Here is a 26,800-nt window from a genome sequence, read left to right as displayed (position 1 = left end):
AGTCAACCAGATAGACTAGTAAGATAGAGACCTCTATTAGGGATGGCCAGGCAAACTGGGACATCTGGTCTCCTTAATTTTTATCCCTGTTTTACAAATGAGAAGACTGAGGCCCAGAGAGGGTAAGTAGCCAGCCAAGTACCTAGATGGTTCGACTGTGGAAGGAATACCACCTCTGAAGCTGTCCCCAGCTGTCCCTTCCTGTTTCATCATCCTTGGGCACAGGCTGCACAGCCTCTGTTCCCCACACATCTGGACCTTCATCTCACTGTCCATCTGCTCACAGCCCTCAGAGCAGCAGTCCTGCTGCCACCATGACTCTTATCTACAAATTTCTCCCTCCGCCAGCAGTCAGCCTGTCATAATCTGCACTCTGGACTCAGAGGAGGTGGCGCTTCACATGGATCTTGGAAGATAAAGAGGAATTCCAGAGAGCAAAAGTGATAAGGGGGAGGTAATTCCAGGCAGGGAGGAATAGCATCTGTGAAAGCACAGAGGTTCCAACAGTAGACTTGATCTAGAGGGAGCCTAAGAGTTCAACATGGCTTAGGTACTAGATGAATGTTGGGTAGTAGTGGTGAGAAAGGAGGCAGGAGAGGTGGGTCTTGGACACAAAGGAGAATCTTGCAAGCAAATCTTAGATTGGGATGGGGGGAAGCACCTACCCAGATGGCGATGAATATGTCTCAAAATGAAGGAACCATTTTTCATCCTGGGCATGTGGTATTACTGGTATGTGTTTAATAGGCTAACACAAAAATGTCTCGTTTCTACCAGCATCAGCCCATTCCTTGACCATCCCATCCAGGAATGAGAAAGCTCACCAAAATGCTCCTGGCTTGATGTACAAAGTGGACTTCCCTGAACACAGTACACGGCCAATACAAGAGAAGTGTGGGGGATTAAATTGGCATGGGAACAAAACTCAAATGATGCTTGAAGTCTTGACCAATGTGGGTTTTAGGGGAAGTTTGATTTTAAAACTCTGTTGAATTGACTTGGATTAAAGAGGGTACAGGTTCATTTTTGAATAACATGTGTTTCATGTTAACTCACATTTATCTGTTAATCACTGGCTCTGTGTTCTCTGTTACATCCTCGGGCCACTTTTTCATATCGTATTACACCCATCACAGCTGATGGCAACTGGGTAAACATGACCTGTCCCCTGACTTACCACCTGCTCCTCCAGATTCACACGCCCCTTGAGTTTGAAAACCCAGAGAATGTTTTGAATGCCTACTTGACTAATTCAATTATCTACTGCCTAATCTTGGAAACAAGTATCAGAAGATAATAGGCCCCCTTCGGCTACAGGAGGCTCAACATTTACCACAGTGGCTTTGGCGATATTAATTTTAGGATTTCAAGGTTTTAAGTAAAAACAATACTTATATAATGATTGAGCAATTATACCAACTGGTTAATTAGGCTGACCTAAGATGTTTACTGACAGAAAGATAAATAAAAACTATGTATTTTCCATTCAGCAAAATATAAACTGTGATAATAGTCTTTTCCAGTCTTAGAGAGCTCCTTAGCTTATGACTTCTTAAATCACGTTGCTTTGATTCACTATTGAGTGTTTCTTAGTATTGACCAAAGAATGGGAAAAGAGGATAATATTTTACCAATAAATCAAACAAATATTTTTCATGTATTACCATTCATTTTGAGTCTTTGTAATAATAATAAAGATGCAGAATAATGCAGAAGGGGGGCTGCTCAAAGGCTCCATTTATTTACTCTAATTTTTCAACTGCAAGAACAATCTTAACAAAAGGGCAGAGAAACCAATAACACACCCTGGGTACTTCCTCCTCACAGATAAGCCTCGCTTTAGGTTACTAATATATTTGAAAGGTTGAAAACACAATTTTTGTATGCATGCATCATTTTGTGTAAAGGAAGGATTTCTCAAAGGCATCCTCTGGGAGACCTTCCAGGACCATGGATTCTTTTGCTTTGTGCAAAGGGCCCTTGTGTATCAGTTCAACAAATTCTGATTTTCTGATATTTATGTCTGTGTGTAGCTGGAGAGTGCAACACATTCATACAGACAAACAAAAGGCAAAACACTCGGATGATCACAACAATATGAAGTAAATTAACAGGAGGCTCCGGCTTTGGCTAGTCCCTCCTCACCTTGATCCTCAAATCAAGAACATGCTGTTTCTGAACTGAAAAAGGTAAATAAGAGCAGAGCAGCAATCTGTAAACAATAACCCACCTCCAAACGGGCAGAGCTGGGGATGGAGCAAGAGGAGCAAGGAGTTTAAGAAGGACCTGATGTCAGGACGCCTGGATGGATCAGTGGTTGAGCATCTGCCTTAGGCTCAAGGCATGATCCCAGGGTCCTGGGATAGAGTTCTGCATCAGGCTCTCCACAGAGAGCCTGCTTCTCCCTTTGCCTATGCCTCTCCACACAGCTCCTGGCCCCGTCTCTCATGAATAAATAAATAAAATCTTAAAAAAAAAAAAAAAAGACCTGATGTCATTGAATTTCCAGATGGGCAAAGACAGTCACTTTAAAAAAGCCTGAAAAGATCATAAATTTCACTTGAGATGTCTCCTCTCTTTCAAATTGAAAATGATCCTCTAAATAAAACGCTTGTTTCTTCTTACCGTCTCCCCAATCCCTTAGGGTCACCACTGCGGTGAAAGGTCAGGGTGTTACTGAGACCAAAACTGAAACAGGAAATAAAAGGGCAAAGCCTCAGAATCAATCTTCCAGAGTGAAGGGAGAGCGTAAACCATCGTCCGGTTTTGACCTCTGTATGAGTCTGCCACTATTTTATAAAATATTTCACTTCTTATGATAAAAGCCAATGGTTTTTCCCTTTCAGCAGCTCCAGGGTTTGGCGAAAACAATGGTGTTCCCTCCCCGCTCTCCCCACACCCTTTTCCTCTGGGTGTGGCCAGCCCATGGGCTGGGAAGTCAAGAGTGCAGGCTGCCACCAGTGCTGCCCTGTAAAACAGAATTCATTTACATTTAATCACAGCAAGACTAGTCTTCCTGATGAGGCCCATTTCTCAAGCATGGGGATGGCCTTTTCCTGGAGTTAAAGGGACACAGATGGGAAGTACTTTCAGAGAAGCAGTGACACAAAAGAATTTCCAGATGCGGTCAGATTCTCTTTAGTGAAAAAGTGAGACATAAATACATTATCTGAGCGCTTGACATGCATGCCAAAAATGTTTTCCTTCCACAGATAATGAAGCATTTTGGAGAGAGAACAGTCTGTTGATTTGGGTAATAAATGAGTCAGTAGCCCTCACGTTGGACACAACACAGCCCTGGGAACTGTATCAGTTTATCTAGATTCTGGGTCCAGCTTAGACCCAGCTTATGGTAAAGAGCAAAGTTCATCTCTAGTTTACATGAAAGGATAAAGTAACACACCTACTGATTCACTGAGTTATTGCAGCGTTTATTAGATTATCACTTTATAATTATCCCTTTATCAAAAAGCAAAAAGGTGTCTGATTGGCTCAGCCTGCTGAGCATCTGTCCGACTCTTGGTTTTTGCTCAGGTCATGATCAGGGTCATGGGACTGAGCCCCGCATCAGGGTCTCCTCTCCCTCTGCCCTCCTCCTGCTTGCAGGAGAACTCTCTCTCAAATAAAGAAGTAAATAAATAAGTAAAATCTTAGGGCACCTGGATGGCTCAGTCAATTAAGTGTCTACCTTTTTGGCTCAGGTCATGATCTGGGGTTCCTGGAATCCAGCCCTGCTTCTCCCTCTCCCCTTGCCTCTCCCCCTGCTCATGCTCTCTGTCTCTCAAATAAATGAAATCTAAAAATAAATAAATACAATCTTAAAAAAAAGAGTGAAGAACAATTTTCTGATTGCCGTCTGTGTAGCCATCTGTCCTAACCTTGCACACAACTTTCTGAGAGTAGATACAATCAGAGCAGTAAAAAGAGAAACCTTAAATCCAAAGTTTCAAGACTTCATGAGAGGCCTAAATAAAATATGCTGCTACTCCCCAGTTTGGATCATTAAGGAGATGTGTGAGTGAAGCTGGTTCCTGGACAGCTGGGGAGAGAATCACTTCTCAGTGTCTAACAATGTCAAGAAAGTTCCTTCCGGTCAGAAGAAATGTGGTGTGGATGTCAGAGAGGAGTTTTCCTGTTTTGGGGTTTTGGAAGCATCCACAATTAGTCCTGGGCCGGTTACACGAGAACCACGTGTTACCGATGAGCTCTGTTTATCCTCAACGAGATTTCCTGTTAGCAACTTCAGTAACAACCCCTCGCCCAGCAACGACAGGGCTCTGTGTCACGTCGCTTTTAAGGAAGGAGGGAAGTAAACTGCATAATCGTTGACTTTCAAGGGGACCAGAACAACCCCGCACGCAGCACAGGCATTCCAACTGGCCCACACGCCGGTGATGGAGAGTTAACGCTTCCAGATGTCACAGCGGCCCCGGAGCACCAGGACCCTGGGCTCCTTGATGAGCTGGCGCCCTCGATCAGCAGGGAGATGTCACTGCTGGCTGGATCCACTCACTCCGTCCACGGGTTAGAGGGCACCCTCTGGACCACACTGAGCACGGACAGCCCAGGCTGAGCCTTGTCCCCACCTTCCAGAGCGTGTGTTGAATGTAAGCTGTGCAAAAACACACACACTTTCTCCCTCTAGCCAAAACTAAAATTGATCCAAGAGCTCAGGAACGTAACTCTGTCTCCAAAATTCAATCAGCCATCTCCCCACTTTTAAGTGTTTGGCTTCTGTTGAGAAAAAAAAAAAAGGAAGCCAACCTAATCCTGACTCATTTCAGGAACTCGACTATTCGGCTCATATTCAGACATATGCAGAGGGAAGAAAAAGAAAAAAAAAAAAAGGTTGGAGGCCACTGCTGAGATCTGAGTACCTGACTGTGTGTGTGTGTGTGTGTGTGTGTGTGTGTGTGTGTTGTGAGAAGGAGAATGTTTTCACCATGTCTCTGACCAAAATTTGCAGAGTTCAAGTCTGCTCTTAGAAGCCTTCATTTCTGGTATGTGATTCAGCTCCTGATTTCAAAGTTTTACCTTTTTACTTATTCCCACATTGAAATTAAGGCCACTTCTGCTGTGAGTTAAGGGAAATTGCCAAAACATCTACACGTGGGATTTCAACTCCATGCAAATTTCCTGAATTCCCAAGACATGTGAGATGCTCATTAGATGTGCCACAGGGTGTGCAGTTGTCGAAGGAAGCACACCCTCCGGTAAGGCAGAAATACATACTTGCGTTGATTAGAATCAACAGAGTGGGTGTGGCCAATTCTTTCATTTATCTGAGCACAGACTGTGGTTGGGGCACCAGATGCTGGGGATACACAGGAAACAAGGTGGCCATGACTTTGCTTTCATGGTGTTTTCAATCTTGTGGAAGAAGGCAATGAAAAATAGTAATTTCAGACAGTGGCAAATGCTATGAAAAAAATAACACAGGAAAATGGGATAAAGGTGATGGGGGTTTGCAACATTAGCTAAGGTGGTCAGGGAAGAGCTCAGTGAAATGGCGAACTTTGGGCTCAGAGCCATAGTATGAGAAGGAACCAGCTATGTAAAGATCTGGGGAAGGGTGTTCACAGCAGAAGCAGGTGCAAAGGCCCTGAGGTAGGACTACCCAGGAAGGTATCTGAGAGGGCCTGATAGAAGAGAGGATGTGTGAGAATTAAGTCTTGAGGAATGAGTGGGCTTTCCATAGCCAGGGGTAAGGAAGAAACCAGGAGGTCAGGAAGCCCAGGGAAATGCATGGTGGGTGGGTCAGCAGCCTTCATAGGGTGGGTCATGAAGCCTTCATCTTCATGGTCCAGAGTGGCAGGAAGACAAGGTCAGAGGCAGAGGAAATTGGAGGAAATGGCCTGGAAAGGTAGATGGGGGGGGCGGTCATGGTGGGTTTTAGGCCACATGGTTTTGACCATTAAGATCTCCTTGCTGGGGCACCTGGATGGCTCAGTCAGTTAAGTGTCTGACTCTTGATTTCAGCTCAGGTCATGATCTCAGGGTTGTGAGATTGAGCTTCATGCGGGGCATGGAGTTTGCTTAAGATTCTCTCTCTCTCCCCTTGCCCTTTCTCCCCCCACTGTCTCTCAAAAAAAAAATCTTTTTGCTATTCTTTTTACAGAGAACCCCAGGGGTGTCTCTCAGAGTTACACAGATAAGTTAATATGTGTAGAAGGCAGCAAGTCCTTGAATGGCAAAGCAGGTCCTCAAGGAAAAGAAGGAATATTACCCATAGACACTGTGTCCCAGGGAGGCTTTTTTTTTTATGTTTTTTTTTTTAATTTATTCATCAGAGAGAGAGAGAAAGAGAGAAAGAGAGAGAGAGGCAGAGACACAGGCAGAGGGAGAAGCAGGCTCCACGCAGGGAGCCTGACGAGGGACTCGATCCCAGGACTCCAGGATCATGCCCTGGGCCGAAGGCAGCCGCTTAAACCACTGAGCAACCTGGGCTTCCCCCAGGGAGGCTTTCTAAGCCATGAATTCTTGTTCACAGGAACCTCCCTCCCATGATGAGTGCTGGTTTGGTATAAGCCCTCGGATTTCTACAGAAAAGTTGAGGAAGAAGGAGGGGGAATAAAAGAAACATGTGTTCACTATGGAGGAGAGTAGTGGACACTGAAAAAAGAAGCAAGTTGTTCAATTTTGGGTTATTCGCCAGGGTGTTTTAAAGTGCCAGACCTGGCTTGTATACAAATTAAGTTCTGACCTCCTGCAAGCTTGCCGTGGGAGAGACTTCTTGTTGCAATCACCCTCCAAGCATAATTAAGTCATGAGATCCAGGGCTCGCTCCTCTCCTGCAAAGTGTGCCTTAACCACCAGCCAGCTTTAAAAGCCAGGGTTACTGTCAACTGCTGTTGCCAGCGAATAAGTGATTCCCTTTGTGGCAGAAAAAACTCCCCCACGATGAGTCCTAATGAGCACACACACACACAGAGGCTCCTGGATGTCCAGTCTGGACACTGCACAGGGCAGCATGGGAACTGGGATTTCACAGGAGAGAACCCAAGCAGGGCTAGGAGCAAGAAGAGAAAATTCTCAGAAAACAGAGACATGCCAAGGCCTTCACACACAAAGATCACTGGACAACCTCCCGAGAGAGCATGGATCCCCCACCCTGAATGAAGGTCTCAGCAAGACCTGCCCTGACTACTCTTGGAAGCTACAAACTTTCCCATCCTCACTCCCTTGTCTCCTTTGTTTTTCCTCATGGCACTTGCCATCATGTAACACGCTACTCTATTTTACTTATTACTTGTCTCTACCACAATGTAAGCTACATGAGGGCTGGAAATTATTATATTTTGTCTGCTTTTTTTCCCCCTGCAGCTAAAGCCAGTGTGTGGCATATGGTGGGTGCAAGGCATTTGCTGAATGAATGGATGAACATGTGGATAAAAGATTCCCCACGACAGTCTTGCAAAGATTGTCATCACTAATTTATAGATGAGAAAAAGGAAGCTTGGAGTGATTTAAGTAATATGCGTTGGGCCAGGGCTTATTAATATTAATACTAATACTAATATTAATATGCAAATGAATCACTGGGGATTTTGTTAAAATGCAGATTCTGATTCAGCAGGTCTGGGTAGAGCCTGAGATTCCACGTTTCTACAATTCTAACTTCCAGGTGATGCTAATGATGCTAGACAGCTCATGTCTGGACAAAAGATGTGGTGAGGCCTTGCAAGTGGCAGCCCACTGGTTAAGAGTGAACACTATCTTTTTTTTAATTTTTATTTTTTTTAAAGATTTTATTTATTTACTCATGAGAGACACAGAGAGAGAGGCAGAGACAGGCAGAGGGAGAAGCAGGCTCCTCCCAGGGACCCCGATGTGGGACTTGATCCTGGGACTCTGGGATCACGCTCTGAACCAAAGACAGATACTCAAATGCTGAGCCACCCACGCGTCCTGAGTGAGCACTATCTTAGCCACTTACCAACTCTGTGACCTTGGTACATTTCCCTGCCTCTACTTCCTTGCCAAATTCTCATGAAGATTAAATGAATTTGTTCAGGTAAAGTACTTGGTATAGTGCCTCATCTATAACAAGTGCTTAATAAAAATGTATTACTATTACTACTTTTTTTTTTTTTGCTTGAATCTCACAGCTTCCTCTCAGAATCCTAGTGGAATATTATTTTTCTATTTCACCAAAATAGAAAAAGCTTGCATTTATGCTAATAATGACATCAATATCTACTATCAAAAAGTTAGAAATTTCTGCTAGATACATAGTTCTGTGAGAATTTTGAGATAAATTCCTGAAAGTGGAATTGTTGGTATTCATATATTAAATTCTGATGGTTACTGTCAAATTGCCTTTTACACCAACTGTATTTAAGAGTGCTCAATTCTCCTCATCTTAACCAACAATGGATATTAACAATCTTTGGGATTTTGCCAGTTTAATGGTGGGGACCTCATTTTCATTTGAGTGTACATTGCTCTGATTACCAGTGAGGCTAATGTTTTCATTTTTTAATGTTTATTTGCCATTAAAATTTTTGTGAATTGCCTGTTCATATCCCTTCACCCATTTTTATAATATTTGGCCTTTTCTTTATTGCTTGAAGATGACATTTACATATTTCTCTGTTAACTATGTTGCAAATATGTTTTCCCAAATATCTTTGTTTGTGATGCTTTATGATTACACAAAATTTTAACATTCTTTAAATCTGTCAATCTTTTCTTTAAGTGTTCTAGATTTTTTTTTTTTTTTTTATGATAGGCACACAGTGAGAGTGAGAGAGAGAGAGAGAGAGAGAGGTAGAGACACAGGCAGAGGGAGAAGCAGGCTCCATGCACCGGGAGCCCGACGTGGGATTCGATCCCGGGTCCCCAGGATCGCGCCCTGGGCCAAAGGCAGGCGCCAAACTGCTGCACCACCCAGGGATCCCAAGTGTTCTAGATTTTTATGACTTCCTTAGGAAGAAGAGATTTCCCATCCAAAGATTATGAAAATATTCAGTACTTTCCACTAATACTTCTTTTTTTATATGTAACTTCGTACTATACCTATTTTTTTTTTCCAGTGAGGTAGAGGTTTTCTGTAATTCTTTCCAAATGAAGAGCTGATTGTCTTCATTTCATTTTTTTTTTTTTTTTTTTTTGTACGGGAGTCTGTACAGCTCCACTGTTTGGGCAATTCTTTCACAGATATTTTTCCTGCCTCTTTCCCTCTATCTTATCCTTCTGGAACTCCAATTATGTCTATTTTTTAATTTTTTTAAAAATTTTTATTTATTTATGATAGTCACAGAGAGAGAGAAAGGCAGAGACACAGGCAGAGGGAGAAGCAGGCTCCATGCACCGGGAGCCCGACGTGGGATTCGATCCCGGGTCTCCAGGATTGCGCCCCGGGCCAAAGGCAGGCACTAAACCGCTGCGCCACCCAGGGATTCCCAATTATGTCTATTTTTATGTGTATACTTTATGATGTCTCAGAGGTCTCTGAGGCTTTGCTCATTTTTATTATTTTTTTTTCCTTTCTGTTCTTCAGATTGGATAGTATCCACTGACTTATCTTCAAGTTTGCTGATTCTTTATCAGTTCAAATCTGTTCTGGAGCCCCTCTAATGAATTTTTCATTTCAGGTATTTTACTTTTAACTCCAGAATTTCTACTTGGCTCTTTTTATAATTTCCATCTTTTATTGATATTCTCTGTCTGATGAGTCATTATTATCATACTTTCCTTTAATTCTTTAAACATGGTTTCCTTTAGTTCTCCAAATATATTTATAATAGCTGCTTTGAAGTTCTTGCTTACTAAAGGCAACATCTGGGTTCCTCAGAGGCAGCTTCAGTTGATTCCTTTTCTCCCCTCGGACACTGTTTACCCTGTTCCTATTTCTTTCCATGTTTCATAAAAATTTTTAAAACTGAACATTTTAGATAAATACTGTGGCAACTCTGCATTCTTACCCCTGATTTGGGAAGTTGTAGCTGTTACTTTTTTTTGTTCTGCTTATTTGTGTCATGCCTTGTTTGGACTTTCCTGTGGAGTCTGTTTCTCCTACAAAATGTAAATTTTTTTTTTTTCAAAATGTAATTTTTGATGTCTGCTCAGTATGTTTTTTACACTTGTTTTATTTTTAAGCCTGGTTTCCTAGGGGTTGTCCTGGATCAACATAGCTTAGTGATCAACCAACGATGGGCCAGAGGTTGGTCCAGTAAGGCTTCCACCCTTAGCCAATGGGCCAGTGTGTGTCTTGGACAATGCATTCAAGGTCAGGCAGTTTATGTGTGCCCCAACTTTTGCTTTCAGCATTCACAAGACCTCACATTCAATCAGTTGGTTATCTCAGATTTTCTAGGGGGCAACAACATTGTTTGCCATAGGGATACTTCTGTTTCTTTCTTTACAATAAAGGTTATTTATTTCTTTTTATCATTAAGACCTCTTATACTACTAAACCAAAGATAAAAAAGCAGGAACTCATGTCTTGCTCCTCACTTAGGTGGGATAGCTTTTAACATCTCACTATTCAGTTTCTATATTATAGGTTCTATAGGTTTCTATAGAGGGCTTTTGTCAAGGTGAAGAAGTTTTCTTCCATATCTTCTTTCCTGGGAATTTAAATAAATACCATAGGTGTATGTTAAGTTTCATTTTTGTCTTTTTGGAAGTCCTCATCATGATAATCATCTGGTTATTTCATTCTTAATTCTATTAATATTAACAGAGTGAATACCATTAATGTCTTCATAAAGAAGCAACATAGCATTCCTGGATTATATTGTACTTTACTCAGTATATATTCTTCTTCTAACGGGAATTAATTTGCAAACATTTATTTAGAATTTTCATATTTGTTTTCAGGTGAGTTGGTCTGCAGTTTCCTGCTCTAAGTGCCCACTCTTCATTTCTAGTTATTGACCCAGAATATGTTAGTCTACTAGGATGAGTTTTTCATCTTTTTCTAATCCCTGAAAGAGCTCATATAACTTAGAAATTATTCATTCCTTGACAACTCGGAAGTACTTACCTATATAGCTACCGGGGCTGGTGCTTTTTAAAGGTATAGATCTTTGGCTACTTCTATATTTTTTTCTAAAGTAATTGGTATATTTAGACTTTTCACTTCATTCATTTCTTTGAGTTTTTTTAATGGGAATAAAATTGCGAAGTAATATAAGTTAAAAATCTTTTCCACATGAGTATAGTTCTTCTATCATTTCTAGTGTTTCTGGCATCATGACTCTTTTTAATTTCTTGATCAAGTTTGGTATAGGTTTGTCTATTGTGTTGGACAACCCCCCCCCCCCCAGTTTTTGGTTTTCTTGATGTGGAATACTTTTGTTATTGTTCTTTTATTTTCCTATATCATGACTTCCACTTTAACAATATCTTCACTTTACTTTGTTAGAGTCAAGTTAATTGTCTCTTTTCTAGAGTTTATTTGTCAATTTAGTTCACTTTTCTTTTTCAGTCTTTCCTGTTTTCTATGTATATGTAGTGATATTTTCCTCTGTGTGGGTTTTGTCTGCATCCCATTGGTTTTGGTATGAACAAGTTTCACTGTCATTTATTTGTAATTTGGTCATCATTTTCTCTTTGATTTCTTCTTTGTCTAAAAGCAGACTGTGTCTTTAGTAATTTTGAAATGCTTTTTTTGGTCATGTTTACTGATTCTTTTGTTTCAATTTTATTTTGTTTGCCATTAGTATTGTTATACTTGCTTTCTTTTTGTTAGCATTTGCCTTTTCTTGGGATACCTTATGGGTCATTTTTAAAGGTGTGTCTCTTATAAGTAACTTATGTTTGTACTTAAAAAAATTCAATATGACAGTCTGTCATTAACTAGGGCATTTATTTCATTCATAGCTATTTTGATTATTGATGTGTTTAGATTTATTCTTGCCATCTTATTATATATAAGTGTGTGTGTTTATTTATTTTCTTCATGAGTTCTTATAAAATTCTTCTTTAGTGGTTTGGATGTCCTATGTTGTTTTATTCTTCTAAGAAACCATTAAAATTTTTATGTATTTAAAAATTTTATCAAAGTCTTGGGCTAATTGGTACAGAAACTCTTCCCCAAAGAAGACAAGACTCCTCACTTCTTTCACTTCCATTTTTCCTGCCTGCTAATTCTTATATTGTGATCATTTGGATCTCCATTCCAGATTTTTAAAAAGAAATGATACGTTTAACTGGCTTTTTTTTGGGGGGAGGGGTGGGTCCTTTTGTGCTATGTTGTTGGGAAACCCCTCAATTCAAGTTTCCAACCCACTGCTTCACTCTTTTCTATCTATTCTACTATATAGGTTATATACTGAGGTTTCTGTTTGAGTGATCAAAATTTTAAATTTACGAAACTCTAGCTTATTCTATTCCATGGAAACTATTTTTGCATCTCTCTGAAGACACTAATCTTGTTCATTCTAAAATCTTCTGTTGGCTTCATTATTACACTCTCTGGTATTACTTTTTTTTTTTTCTTTGGTATTACTATTTTTGATAGCAGTTGCCTCACTGTCCTGGGGTTGGTTCTCCTCATTTAGTGCATGATTTTTAGTGGTCTGCTCATCATCTGTCTGTTTTATTGACTAAGTCTGTCTCCGGTGAGTGGGGAGTGGGCAGTGCTCCGGAGAGAGGTATGACATAGAATACAGTATGAAACAGGAGCTTTGGAGCCAGACAGACCTAATTATATACCCCACTCTACTGTTTACCAGCTGTGTGATGCTGGGCAAGTCTTTGAGACTTGGTTCCTCAACGTGGGATAATGACCTTTGCTTGAAAAGGCTGTGTGGATTTAATCTGACAGCACATGAATACAGGCCATTAAAGCCTCAGGACTGCAGTAAGTGGTATTTGTTTTTTGTTAGTTATTTAGTAGAAATTTCTTCATTCTTTAGTTTTTGATTAAATGTGATCAATTTAATTGTCACAATACCACTCTCATTAAAAAGCTTCCCCAAATCATCCCAGGGGAAAGTAATTCAGCCCCCCACTTATAGGTTTAAGCTTCTGTGTGGTTACTGATATATCAGGTACATCTTTCCTTTACAGGGATATAGACTCATCACAAATTAAGTGAAGTTCCCATATCAACTGACTCACTTCGGCAGAAATTAGATCATGGGCAGCCCTGTCTGGTGTGCCTGCATGGACAGGGTGGGAGGGGCGTTTATCATTTACTAAGATACATTCTAATGGACATTGGTATTAATATCATACTGATATTAGGGTACCCTATGACAAAGTTATTGATGTGTCTCCCAAGAAAATCATCCCTCATTCCCAAACTTTTTTACCTCCTGGAAATTAGGTCAGTTTTAAGGATTGTTGCCTGAAAGCAAGGACAGAGCTGGTCAGAGAGGTAAGCTTTTTCAGATGGTTTTGAAGGAGGAACAAAGAATGGGATGGCATTTATTTAATGTCTCTAGATTAATTCTAGAGTTCTTCAAAAGATCTGAACTTGCACCTTGAATACAGTTCCAGCCCTTTACTCTATGTAAGCTGTCATTTAGGACTTTCTTCCTTCTTATATATTTACAAGAGCCAAGCTCCAAAGCCTCCTCGTCCAGCATCAGAAAGCTGCTCATATACAGGTTTTCAGTGTTAACAAGTAAAGCTTGAGTCCTGAGACAAACCTCCCATCCTTGCCCTTGAACTTCATACATTAGGAGTAAAACTTAACTTTGTAGGGGACCACTACCCGAGTTCAAATGGTTTCCCCTTCATGAGCCATAAAACTTGTGACATATGTGCTAACTTGGCTTCTCTGAGGCCTATGCCCAGGGCTCTGCTAAAAGGCTCATCTGTGCAGAGAGACTACCACAAAGTGAAGCCATTACATTTTCCAGGCCAATTCCCATCAAGCTGTATGAGAGGTTATATCCTCACTTCAAACAGGAACCTTCTCCAAGGAGCAAAGGCTTGCCTTGCATGGGCTGCCTGGCCTACAGAAACCACTGTTCTCTGCAGCAGCCCAGGGTCATTTGTTGGCAACATCCGTGTGTGGTCAGATGGCCTCTGGTAGCAGAGGGCTTGGCCTTCCCCATTCCTCAGTCAGGAGAAATGAAGGAACCAATCCACAAGCACACAGAAATGATGCACCCCAGAAGGATTAACTGTCACACAGAAATGACTGGTATAGTACTTCTTATCACACTGCCTAGATATCTACCTGCAGTACATTCTGGAAAAGTGTAGGGAACAGTTACCTTTGTCTATCTGTATAAGGGCTAGGCACAGAGCATAGAGGACCAGATACTGCCTCCACTGAACACTTACAACTAGTGACCTTTCCCTCTGTCTGGAATGTTCTTTCCTTCACATGTTCTCCTGGTGAACTATTACACATCCTCTAAGCCCTGACTGAGAGTCTGCATTTCCTGCACCTTTCCTAGGGTGGGATTTGCACCTTTGGACCATCCCTGGATCTGGGCATGCCTCCACTACTGAGTTTGCGCCATGGTATTGCAATGACATTTTCTAGGTCGCTCTCCTGCAAGCCCAACTTTCTGGGAATGCTGTGTGACTTATTCCTCGTATTGGAGCCTGGAACATACAGGTGCTTTTTCTGCCAGTGTTTGCAGAAGAAACCCAGAATGATTTATTATTTTCAATGATTTTATCTTAGATGGACTAGAGAAGTCTCTCTTGCTCATACTCTTTCCTTCACAGTTGTTCCATCTAGGCTTCCATAGGCACTGTGGCTTGCTCACACTTTTGCTGTGCAGTGGGAAGTCAGCATGTCCCCACAGGATGCCGTACAACCCTGAGGGGTGGGAGGGGATAGCAATTAAGTCTTTCCTCAGACCACCGCTATAGTTCTGTTTCTATATAGAACACAAGCAAGGTGGAGGGGCTGAGGACATTTGCTATAAGGAAAGATCATGAACCACGGCTGGGAGTATGAAGTAGATATGCTTCCTCTGACTTGCTGGAAAATCTCTCCCAGGTGGGCAAAGGCACTCTCCACTCACTGGCAACTGGACCTTAAAAACCCTTGGGGAAAAACAAGTCTTTGGTGAAACCTAGAGGCAACTCTGTCCTACCCAGGGATCACAGCTACAGCCCCAGAGGCATCTGAATGAATTCTGAACCATCAGTTGGAAAACTGTGTCACAGGTCAGGGCTATAGGTGGGATGAAGGCCCAGGGCCCCTGAGGACAGCATGCCCACCCTTAGCATTCTTGTCGGATGATGGATGACGGATGACGACCACAAGTAAAACAGATACTAAGGGCACTATGGTGAGGGGGGTGGGATATATATAGAGAGAAAGAGGGATTGAGAGAGAGAGAGAGAGAGAGAGAGAGAGAAACAATAAGAGGCGCCCACAGGATGTGGGGAGGGATGTCAACGCCTGTTATCTGCACCTGGGCTTCAGTTGGCTTAAAAGGTAAGCTAGTGGTTGGCTGCCCAGTAGCTGTCCAAGACTGAGGAATGGTGGTGCTGAGGTTGGGGTGGGGAGGGAATGCCACCAGGCCGTGGCGTCATCTCCTGGTGCAGTACAGGCAACGAGGGCTGGTTTCTCCCAGGAGTAAGTCCCACTTGCACCAAGCCACCCATACCTCCCGAATGAAAGCCCTGCTCCACCCAAAGTCCCAGAAGGCCTAAGTGCAGAGCCAGGAGCATTAGGAGCCACACCTGCCTCAGTGAGTATTGGCTCTGCTGAGGAAGGGAGGGGCTGAGGCTGGGGCTGAGCTGCTGGATGCCCAAGCTCTCAGCCTTGTGGCTTTAAGGTGGAAGGTGTGCTGCCTACCGGCCTCTGAGACAAGTACCTGGGGCTCTTGCCTCATCACTGCATCACACCATGCATGGCTTTACATTTCCATGGTCACCGTAATCTAGTCTTGATTGTTCCTAAGAACACAATGCTTCACGACTTGCTTCATGAGATTTGCCAGTGAGCTGGATTTTCCATATCGTGAAAATGCTGTAAGCCTCTGAGCATGGGCTGGTGTATCCAACTGAAGGCTTGGCCAGTTTTGAGAATTCTGTTACAGACTTTGTGAAAATTCTAAATACAGTCTTGAAAGTCCAAAGGGTTTGCGTCTGAAAACTCAAACAATGGAATGAAGCCAGCCAATATCACTTGGGCTTTTGAGGGTCCCACTCAGACTAGCAGTCATGCCGTTCTGGAAATCTTCAGGAAAACCACTGCTAATGCCTCCCAAGCAAACCAGCTGTTTATAAATGTGTTCCAGTGGCTCTTCCTTGGTTTGATGATTAGTGCAGAGAAAAGGGGCAGAGCTGGTTCTCAGATACACTCAGAATCCAAGTGAGTTAAATTTCCTATTTTGGTTAATAAATGATTTTGTCTGTGTAGAAAAAAATTCTCTGTACAACACTAAAGATGTTTTTGTGAGCAACTCTCAGGGCATGCTCAAGAGGAAAGCACTCCTGGCCGCTGGGGAGTAGGTGGAGAGGTTGGTATGATTAATAATATTTAGGAGGGTAGGCGAGAGCACATGTAGCCTTATGCTAAGCTCTAATCATGGTAGCTGGTACAGGACACTGGGCTTATCTTCTTCAGCAAAGCTCATCGACATGGGCACTTCACGAAGCACAAGTGAAATATGGTGAGGGATGGAAGTGACTGAGCAGGCAACCTGGGAGGGGTGAGCTGCTCTACATTCGACATTTCACATGGTCCAGGCTTTCAGGCCATGTGACCCAAGAGAACAATGCCACACCCTGCTATCACCATCACATGATGGTGCCTCCCATGGGCAGTATCCTCTTCAGCTGTAGGCTCAGATGTGTGACGTGACCTGGACCTTGCTGCCCCAATTTCTAAGCTATCAGTAGAGAGACTGTCCCTTTGTCTGGCTAGCTGTCCCTCACATGCCCATATAAAGAGCAATGATTCCATAATTCTCTCAAAGTGCCTGCAGGTGCTCCTCTTGTGTCCTGACTCCCCAGAGCTTCCTGTACCAGTCCTCCCCAGGAGGGGTCACCCTCAAGCCCAGCCACTTGAGACTATGAAGCGCTCTGAGGCACCTCTTAACGGTCTGAAACTTTTCCTGAATTCATGCAGACAGAGTAAACAGGTCTGTCTTATACTGTAGAGTTTTTTTTCAGCCCACACATATTTCCTGAGCATATGCTACATGCCAAGCATTGTATTAAGAGCCTGGAGATACAGCAGTGAGCAGAGAGAAACCCCTGTCCTTAAGCTGTAGGGGGCCAGGAGGAGGGAGAGAAGCTGGTCAAATATGAAAATACATGCAATGTCAGCTTGTGACGAGGGAGAGGGTGAAATATGAGCAGGAAAGAGGCACAAGGAATGCTGGGACTGAGGCTGAGTAGAGAGGGTGTCCCTGGGAAGCTGATATTTGAGCATGCTGGTGAAGGAGGTGAGTGAGGAGGTCATGTGGCTCTCTGGGGGAAGGGTGTCTGCATAGAGGGAAAATTGAGTCCAAGTTCTGGAGGTGGGAGAGTGTCTGCTGTGCTCTGGTGTGGTGGGGGTAGAGAGAGTGGTGAAGGAGGAAGAAATGTGGTCAGGGAGTGTCAGGAGAGAAACTGTGGGGCCAGCTAGGGTGCCGGGAGAATTTAGGGAGTAGATAAGCCACTGGAGGGGTCTGAACTGTGGAATGACATGATCTGACTTGCATTTTGGAAGGCTTGCTCTGCTGCTAGACTGGGAACAGATTGCAGGGGGGCCAGGATAGAAGCAGGAACACTAGCGAGGGGCTCCTGCAATAAATAACTAATGGTAGATGATGGTGCCTGGGAGTGGGGTGCTGGCAGGGGAGGTGGAAAATGTGGCAACATTCTGAGTTGTTGTGAAGGTGGAGACATTAGGGCTGCTGGTGGATCAGATCTACGAGATGTGGCAAGAGAGGCAGGCATCAAAGATGATCCAAGGTCTTTGACCTGAGTAATTGAAAAGACTGAGTAGGCATTTGCAAAGACGGGGAAGGAGGTGGGAGAAGCAGGTTTGGAAGGGTACTACGGAGAGTTCAGTTTAGGATAAGATGGAGATTTTCAGGCATCTAGGTAGAGATGTCCTAAAGGTAGTTGACTTTCAAAGTCTGGATTTCATGGGAGAGGTTTGGGCTGGAGAGAAACATCTGTGTCATCAGTACATACTGAATATAAAGCCACGAGTCTGGGTGAGGTTTCTGAGATTGAGTACAGATAAAAGGGGGACCCTGAGCCCTATAGATGTTGGTGAGATGAGGAGAAAAGCTAGTGAGAAAGAAGGAACCAAGGGAATGTGATGTCCTAGAAGCCAAGAATGTTTCAAGGAGGTGGGCAGGAATGATCACATACTTGTTGTCAAGCTTCTTGAGACAAAATCTACAGTTGACTTAGGACCAAGGAGAATTGCATATTCCATATATAAACTTGAATTTCAATGTACTCTTCTATCTTATGAATTAATCCTTCATGTTCCAGGCCTCAGTGACCCTTTGAAACTCTTCATATATACTGTGGATCTTCCCCTCAGAAAAATGCAATCAGATACACCTAAATTTTCCAAGAGTTTCCAGTGCCAGAAAAGTCTATCCCAGAAGTCATGTTCATAACCAAACCTGCCCCATACCCAAATAGGTCTTCTCATGACATTAACCAAACCGTCTCAAAGCAGAAATTCAGGTGTTGGGGACCTCTTGGCTTCTCTAGGTATGTCTTCAAAGGTTAGAATAAGTTAGACTTTTTGGGCCCTCAGAGTAGTATACAAAAGGTGAATGGGTTGGCTCAAGTCTGAAAGCAACAGTGACAGCAAACGAGAACTCACCACCATCTCCTGAACATGAAACATCTCTGCACCTCCAGATGATAATCGATTAGGAAAAGTGATGCTCACAGACGACCCAGGAAGGGTGCTTGGCCCAGTGTTATAGACCTGTGGGTGTGAGACAGCAATTTTTAATAGAAATACAGACTTTCATTTCATGACATACAGTAGATACTCCCACAGAGACTATAGGGTTTAGGATCCAGAGGTCATGACTTCAAGTGTATCAAAATATTGAATAATAACAGATTTTAATGCAACAGAAATCCTTCCAATATGCATTTAAAACCCTCAAACTTTCAAATTACCTTACTCCCTTTTAGCATGTTCTTGTCTTCTCCCTGCTAAAAACTGTATTTCCTTTTACATACCGAGGAATTACTTAGAGACTATTATACTAGAGAATATAGACATAATCTGGTCCAGTGGTTCTCAAACTTTAGCATACATCAGAATAATCAGATGGGCTTATTAAAACATACACTAGGAGAGGGCCATGTCTAGAGTTTCTAAAGTAGATCTTGGTGGGGGGGCGGGGGGAGCGTGGTGAGGGGACTTAAGGATATGCATTTCTAGTAAAAAATCCTAGGAGATGCTGATGCTACTGGCCCAGGAACTGTGCTTCTGTGCTTTGAGAAACACTAATTGGGTCCAAGCCTTGTCTTTTACAGTTTGAGGTACTTGAGAAGACAAAGTAGATTGTCCCCAAACCAAATGGTGTAACTGACAGAAAGGGCTGTTCTTACTACACCATCCAGCTAATCAGGTTTCTCTGTAACTTACAGCTCTTCCCTTGCTAATACTGAGGACCTCTTTTCTACCCCAGTGTTTGGTCCTGTAAAACTTGATCTCCTCATCCTCCCAACAGTCCTCCCTGTTTTCTGTCTCCAGCAACCCATCATCTCCTGAGAAATGAGAGGAAAGATGGTAGCCACCAAGAGACAGATAAGGGAAAGGAGGTGGAGCAAAGACTGGGCAGGAGACTTAAGGAAGAAATGGAATACAAAGGAGAATAAAAAATATGAGTAGATATGTCGAGGCAAAGAATAGACTGATGGTTGCTGGGGGCTGGAGTCGGGGGAATATGGCTGACAGAAAAATGGCTGCCAAAGATGTCCATGTGTCCCAATCCACAGACCCTGTGAATATGCTACATGGCAAGGGGGAATGAAGGTCACTAATCAGTAGCCCTTAAGATGAGATTACCCTGGACTATTCAGGTGGGTGCAATGTAATCACAAGGGTCCTTATATGGTGAAGAGGGAGACCATCAGAATCATAGAGGTTGACTGTGAGAAAGACGTAGCTGGCTACTCTTGGCTTTGAAGATGAAGGGGCTCAAGAGCGCAGCGGCCTGGAGAAGATGCTGGAAAGGGTAAAACAGATTCTCCTCTAGCGGTTCCACAAAGGAACACAGCCCCACTGATACTCTGATGTTAGCCCAGTGAGACCCACGTTGGACTTCTGACCTCTAGAACATTGATCCTCTATGTATCCGTTCACCTCTAGAACGGTGATACATTTCTATTGTTTTCAGCCATGGAGTTTGTGGTAACTTCTTACAGCAGCAAGAGGAAACTAATGTAGGGAGTGACTGCTCAAGGGTATGGAGTTCCTTTTTTGGGGGTAAGGAAAATGTTCTAAAATTAGATTATGGTGATGGTTGCACAATTTTTTTTAAAGATTTTATTTATTTATTCGTGAGACACACAGTGAGAGAGGCAGAGACATAGACAGAGGGAGAAGCAGACTCCTCACAGGGAGCTCAATGAGGGACTCAATCCCCTGACTGGGATCACGCTCTGAGCTGAAGGCAGATGCTCAGCTGCTGAGCCACCCAGGAGTCCCAATGGTTGCACAATTCTATAAACACACTAAAAGTCATTGAACTGTACACTTTACTTTTTTTTAAGATTGTATTAATTTATTCATGAGAGACACAGAGAGAGAAAGAGAGGCAGAGACATAGGCAGAGGGAGAAGCAGGCTCCATGAAGGGAGCCCGACATGGGACTCGATCCTGGGTCTCCTGGATCACGCCCTGGGTCAAAGGCAGGCGCTAAACCACTGAGCCACCCGGGCTGCCTCCGAACTGTACACTTTATTTTTTTATTTTATTTTATTTTATTTTAATTTTTTTTAATTTATTTATGAAAGTCACAGAGAGAGAGAGAGGCAGAGACACAGGCAGAGGGAGAAGCAGGCTCCATGCACCGGGAGCCCGATGTGGGATTCAATCCTGGGTCTTCAGGATCGCGCCCTAGGCCAAAGGCAGGCGCCAAACCGCTGCACCACCTAGGGATCCCCGAACTGTACACTTTAAATGGGTGAGCATCACGGTATGTAACTGAGATTCCAATAAAGATGCTATTGCTTTTTAAAAAATATGGGTAGAAGCAAGCAAGAGAAGAAGCTGGATGCTGCTGCTCTGTGGTCTGGGGACTAGAGAGAGAAATTGGGCATTTGTGGCATCTCTGAAGTTAAGGTCGCTGAGGGCAGAGCCAGGAGGTGAACAGAACTCTATCTAGCCAGGTCTTCACACGTGACAGAATGTACAAGGATTCAGAACTCTATCCAGCCAGCTCTTCCCTAGAAAAGCGTGTGTTCATGTTTTGCAATAGCTGGATTCTGCTTCAAAGCACAAAAACACGATGGAGTAGATGAGCAGTCCTTGCCAACCCTTGATTCGAAAAGAACAGAATTCACCAAAGACAACAACCGTAAGACACTAGAAAAGGAAGGAATATCTAACCACAAGTGAAATAACTAATTTGAAGTGAAACCCGAGAGCCCAGAATTGCAAAGAAAACTACTGACATGTCTGGGAAATCCCAGTGAAAGCAGGAGGTGGGGGAGGAAAGAAGAGAGTGGGTTTGCTTTGCATGCTTTCACTTACTACAGCCAGACTGGTGAGAGGGCCTGTGTCACCATATTTATTTATTCTTAACACATGTCTTAACATTTGATTCTTTGCAAATGTTCTTGTGCAGAAGCTGCATTAGTTTTCATGGTTATTTTTCAGGTGAGAAAAATGATGGACTCTTGATGAATAAAGAAAAAACCTATCAATGGTCAACACATTATCGTGTTTCTGTTCAGAAAACTTTGGTGGGATGTAGAAACAAGGCCCGAGACTAGGATTTCTGCCTTTCTCCCGTCTGCATCTGTGGTGAAGTCTTTAAACAATCACATAGCTTGTTGAATAATAGCCTTTAAAAGACAGAAAAATCACTCTATGTGCAGAATCCTGTGCTCTTCTTCAGTCAAGGACATATAGATCTACATTCCTGGTCCCACCCTCCCCCACTAGCTCTAGTTTTAATCATTATGACCATCAACCTGGTCCAGGGCCTTCCTGCATGACAGTCATAATAATGACAATTCTATCGGAAAATGAATCATCAGAGCTTTCCCAAGGAAACTGTCAGCTTTGCTGACACAAGAGGATCTCCTTCCAGTCAATGACACACACTATCCATCTTTCGGACCCAGGACCCAGCGGACTCTCTTAATCCTGAATGGAATGCTGTGTACTTCCTCAGGCAAACTGATAATCAAGAGGTTTATCTAGGGGCATGCCCATCACTCATTCCCGGCCCCATTCTCTAGCTTGTACCCTAGGTCAGGTCAGATGTGAAGAAAGCTCTTTGCCTGAATACCAAACTTTAAGCTCCCTGTAAAAATGCCTTCTGAGAAACAGGACTTAACCACATACCCTCAAGATCAATTTCTTTCTCTTTTCCCTCCCTCCCTCCCTCCCTCCCTCCCTCCCTCCCTTCCTTCCTTCCTTCCTTCCTTCCTTCCTTCCTTCCTTCCTTCCTTCCTTCCTTTTCTTTCTCTCTCTCTCCCTCTTGCTTCCTTTTCTGTGTCTGTCTTTTCCTCCCTCCTTTTCTTTCTTTCCCTCCTTCTCTCCCTCCTTCCCTCCTTCCTTCCTGGAGGGTGATAAGAACATTTTTGGATCTCTGGCACAACTCCAACTCTTTCTTGTCTTTTCCTTTAACACCTACACCCTCTTCATTACATGGTATGTGTCATTTGAGCCCTTCTGAATCATTTTCTGGATTGTATCTTTTGTTATAAGACACCTCAAAAATTCTAAGAGTGGCTGAGTAATTAACTGATTTCAGTAAAATGCAATCACTCCATCTGGTCTTTATCTGTTTTCTAATTGCAAAAAGCAATGGGGAAAAATAAACTACTTCTGAGCAGCAGTTCAGAAATACAGACGTCCTACTCACAGCAATCACTGTGACATCTCAAAAGCAGGTCTAACCTCACCTTCCCCTTTTCCCTGGAAACTGAGCATAGGGTGTGACAGTAGGGGCTTAGCTGGCCAGGAGGCTCCTCCTCTCTAAGCTGGGGACATGTGTTCTCCATCATGGTTTCAGAGGCCTCCTGCCTGGGAGAACACTTCAGAGAGGGGGAGACCATTGTTTGAGAGCCCACAAATATTTTGCTGCCTCCTTCTCTGGACCCACACCCCATAATTATTTCTCATCCCCTCAGTCCACCTAGGAGTAGCCACGGGGAAAGAAAATAGTAATTATTGGCCACATCAGTCAATGCCAGACCAGGAAACCATCTTTTCCATGGGGAGAAATGGGGAAGAGGTGGGGGACAGCTCTGAGAGCTGGAATGCAGAGATGCTGGACGTAGTTTATAGTGCACCATGGGTGAGCCAGGTCCATCTCCTTCACTTCATCAACAGCTCCTGGCAGGGTGCTTGACCATAGGTTGTCCAGTAGGAGCCTCACTAGTTTTTGTCAACTGAGGACAACAGACTGGATGAGGCTAAGCTTATTCTAGCTTAACATGCAAAGATGTTTGTGTCAAACGGTGCTGGCCTGAGAATTTATACTTCACAGCAGGGGTCAGCAAACTATGGCCTGCCACCTGTTTTTTGCATGGTCTGCAAGCTAAGAATGGTTTCACATTTTTAAGTAGTTTGGAAAATATATATATATATATATATATATATATATATATATATATATATATATATAAAGAGTAATATTTCATGACATGTGAAGAGAATATAATATCCCAAATTCAGTGCCATAACTTCAATTTTGCTTATGTATTGCCTATGGCTGCTTTGGCACTACAGTAGCATAGTTGAATGGATGCTACAGACACTGTATAGCCTGCAAAGCCTAAAATACTTACCTGCTGGCCCTGTACAGAAAATGTTTGCCCACCCTGGCCTGGAGAAGGAGGAGTGTTTTTCCGGATGTCCACAGTCCACACTGAGCGGACCTGCTGAAAATGATGCTTATGTGACTGGGCCATGGCTCTGTGAGGGAGCAGCATGCTTCTCACACTGCTTTGCCACTGTAAGCCTGCACTTCTAAATGGCTGTTCCGCTGTGGGAGGAGGCTGCCCTGCTCATAATGTGAATAATGATGGAGAACTGAAAGGCGCCTTTGGGGCCATTTGGGTTGGGATGCTGGCCAGAGGCCTTCTTGGGATGTTTATCATGCAGTTCTCCTAAGTACTGAAAAGCAGAGGGGTCTACAGAGCAGAGTACCAGACAGGGAAGGGATTAATTCTGTGTGGTTACAGAAAATATATACAAGCACATGTACTACACTCCAGCCAATCAGGCTGGGACAAGTTTCTCCCAGGAAGAACCTGGCTCTTCGGCTGCCTTTAGTAGAAGACCCATCCCTGCGGGCCCTTCTGTTGGCTCCCAGTGACAGAGAGCATCTTCAGGGGTCAGTACCTGAAGGGTAATGTTGAGCGGCTGGAAATGACATTCCAGGTCCTCCAGCTGAATGAAGTTGGATGCCTCCACAGACTCGCCATACACAAAGGAGGTTGGAGACATGATTCTGAAAGAGGAAAGCATTTCATCCATCATCCTAAACCTCGGTCAAGCAACCCATGGTCACAGCTGTCTTGAAAACCCAAACATCTGTCTCTAATCCAGAACCTTGCCCCTCCAGTGTCTTCATCAAACCCTTCCGTTCTGGAATTGTTACTTCTTTGTCCCATAAGTGGACACAGCCAGACCCGCCAGACCCATGTTTCCTAAACAGAAGTTTCCTGGAATGTCTTCCCATCTTAGGGTCAAATCAATAAGCTACATATAAATATGTACTGGGATTACATGTCTAAAATAAGGAGGAAGACAATGGTAGCTTTGATTTTGTTGTTTTCCTTTAAACTGGATTACAAAATTATGTATGTTGTTTTATCATTTGAGAAACATTTTGTGGATTGAGGAAGATTATGGCAAGTTTTTAAGAAATAAATATAAGTGAATTTTATATTTAGCATCTTGAAGCTCATTCTGTGGCAACTTTATTTAAAAAATTTTAAACTTGTCAGACTACCAAAACCACTAGAAATTAGGTATTAAAGTTTGGGTCTGTTCAATGATAGCATTTTTCTTCAGATTTCAAACAGTGGCTACTTAAGATGTAGTTAAGAATTCAAGCTCCGTTTGTAGTGATGCTTTCAATGTTGTCCATAAAAACAAGCCCGAGATGAGACCAGGCCCAGACTCACTTAAATTCCCAGACAAATAATGGATTCTAGATGAGATTCTAGAAGGCTGCTTACTTGCCCAGACACAGTCATATAAAATTTTTGGTACGAAGTCTGAATGGTCAGTAATTCATCTACTTTCAACTTAAATGTATTATTTTAGAAATGTCATGAGTTCCTGGTGTTATCAAATGGCAAGAACTAGTTCGTTTAAACTAGCCCTGTTTTATGTTCCTGGAAAGATCAGAGGGTGACTCATGCTTTAACTGATGGCTTCACTGGGGGCTGTTAACGCCTCAACAATGAGGCCTCCTAGGGCCTGACAACAGGATCAAGTGTTTTGTCTTCCCCTGCTAAGGACAGGGATTGGTTCCGGCCATATTCTCACTATTTCTCTGATGAGACAAGTAAATAAACCACACGGTTAAAAATAGAGATAGAGCCATGAACAGAGGCAAATCTATGCTAATTTGCAAATATATTCCCCTGATGCCTCCTGTCTGAAGAATGTGAGCAAAAACACCTAGAGGCTCACTGCAGTACCCAGCAGCATGTGAGCTATTGCAGAATGGCTCCTCCTGCAAAGTATTAACATTTCTGCTTCTAGCCAAGGCTGGGACCCAGAAGTACTTGAGGAGTGAAAAATGAGAAACTCTGAACCTCCAGAAAGTTCAGCTTGCGTTTGGGGCACGGGTTCAATGGGTCCTCATTTGATCTAAGCTAATTGTGCAAATCCTTTTTCCACTATCAAAGAGGTATGTGCTCTGTTTTCTGAAGCCAGAAACAGGAACTGAGTTCTCATTTTTCCAAGCCTGGGCTTTGGCTGAAACCTGCCCAGGCTGCTTCGGGGTCCAGCAGCCGCAGTCCTGCCTTCTGATGCCAGTGGCACTGAGTGGCCGTGGACTTTTTACCCAAGCACATGGTGCACCCGTCCTAATGGGTCCCTGCCCACCACAGACATCAGGTAGAGCCGCTGCTGGCTCTGCAGAGGGGGTTAACAGAAACAACATGAAAGCCAGCGCTGACTGTGTAGCTAATCAGCAGGGCGAGCCTTTCTGCAATGCCGCCAGGGCGTTGGGACACATCTGGCTGTAACCTCTGGCCCCGCAGCATTTGGCTGAGATCTGAACCCAGGAATCATGGCCTTCCGGAAGGGAGGGGTGGGTGCTGGGTATATAGGCACATAAAGGTATATAGAATGCTCAAAGAAATTCTGAGGCTTAGCCTTGTCATGGAACTTCTTGCGTCACCCAGCAGGTGGGTAGGTGGCTGGGAAAGAGGAAAAAACAGGAAGCCAGGAGGGCATGAGACGGTAGCTACAGCTTTGTCCTGCATTTTGAAGCCGGCATGAAGGGGAACTGGCAGGACCAGACTCCTGGCTATACCTGGAAATAAAAGCATGGCGTTCCAGCCTGGGGCACCTTTGTGTTTTGGGGACCCAGCACCGGCTACTCACCCAGTGATGGACGTGTCCACTTCGTGCATCAACGGCACTGTCAGCATGAGGGTGTTGTCGTGCAGGGACTCGGAGCGTTCCACGTTGCCACTGCATGGGAAGAGAGGGGTGAGTGCTGGTCAGTGCTAGCTACCGGGCAGCAGGCTT

The 26,800-nt window shown here is 43.5% G+C and overlaps 1 protein-coding gene across 3 annotated transcripts in view; it reads right to left on the bottom strand.

Annotated features, from left to right (window-relative positions):
* The window catches only part of ITGA9 (integrin subunit alpha 9), a 354,014-nt gene that overhangs the window by 61,411 nt on the left and 265,803 nt on the right, over nt 1-26,800 (bottom strand). For 2 of the 3 annotated variants that reach the window (XM_049099727.1, XM_025461318.2), the window contains exons 21-23: nt 26,654-26,743; nt 24,431-24,539; nt 18,710-18,817 (exon numbers count right to left, since the gene is read on the bottom strand). In XM_049099727.1, the coding sequence (XP_048955684.1) occupies nt 18,710-18,817; nt 24,431-24,539; nt 26,654-26,743 (307 nt within the window). Of the gene's footprint in view, nt 1-14,576; nt 14,735-18,709; nt 18,818-24,430; nt 24,540-26,653; nt 26,744-26,800 lie in introns of those variants that run through there. The other variant, XM_025461319.3, reaches the window with a different exon arrangement.

The sequence above is a fragment of the Canis lupus genome, chromosome 23 (genome assembly GCF_003254725.2).
Source record: "Canis lupus dingo isolate Sandy chromosome 23, ASM325472v2, whole genome shotgun sequence".
Lineage (NCBI taxonomy): Eukaryota > Metazoa > Chordata > Mammalia > Carnivora > Canidae > Canis > Canis lupus.
This window is presented reverse-complemented; position numbering and strand designations above follow the sequence as displayed.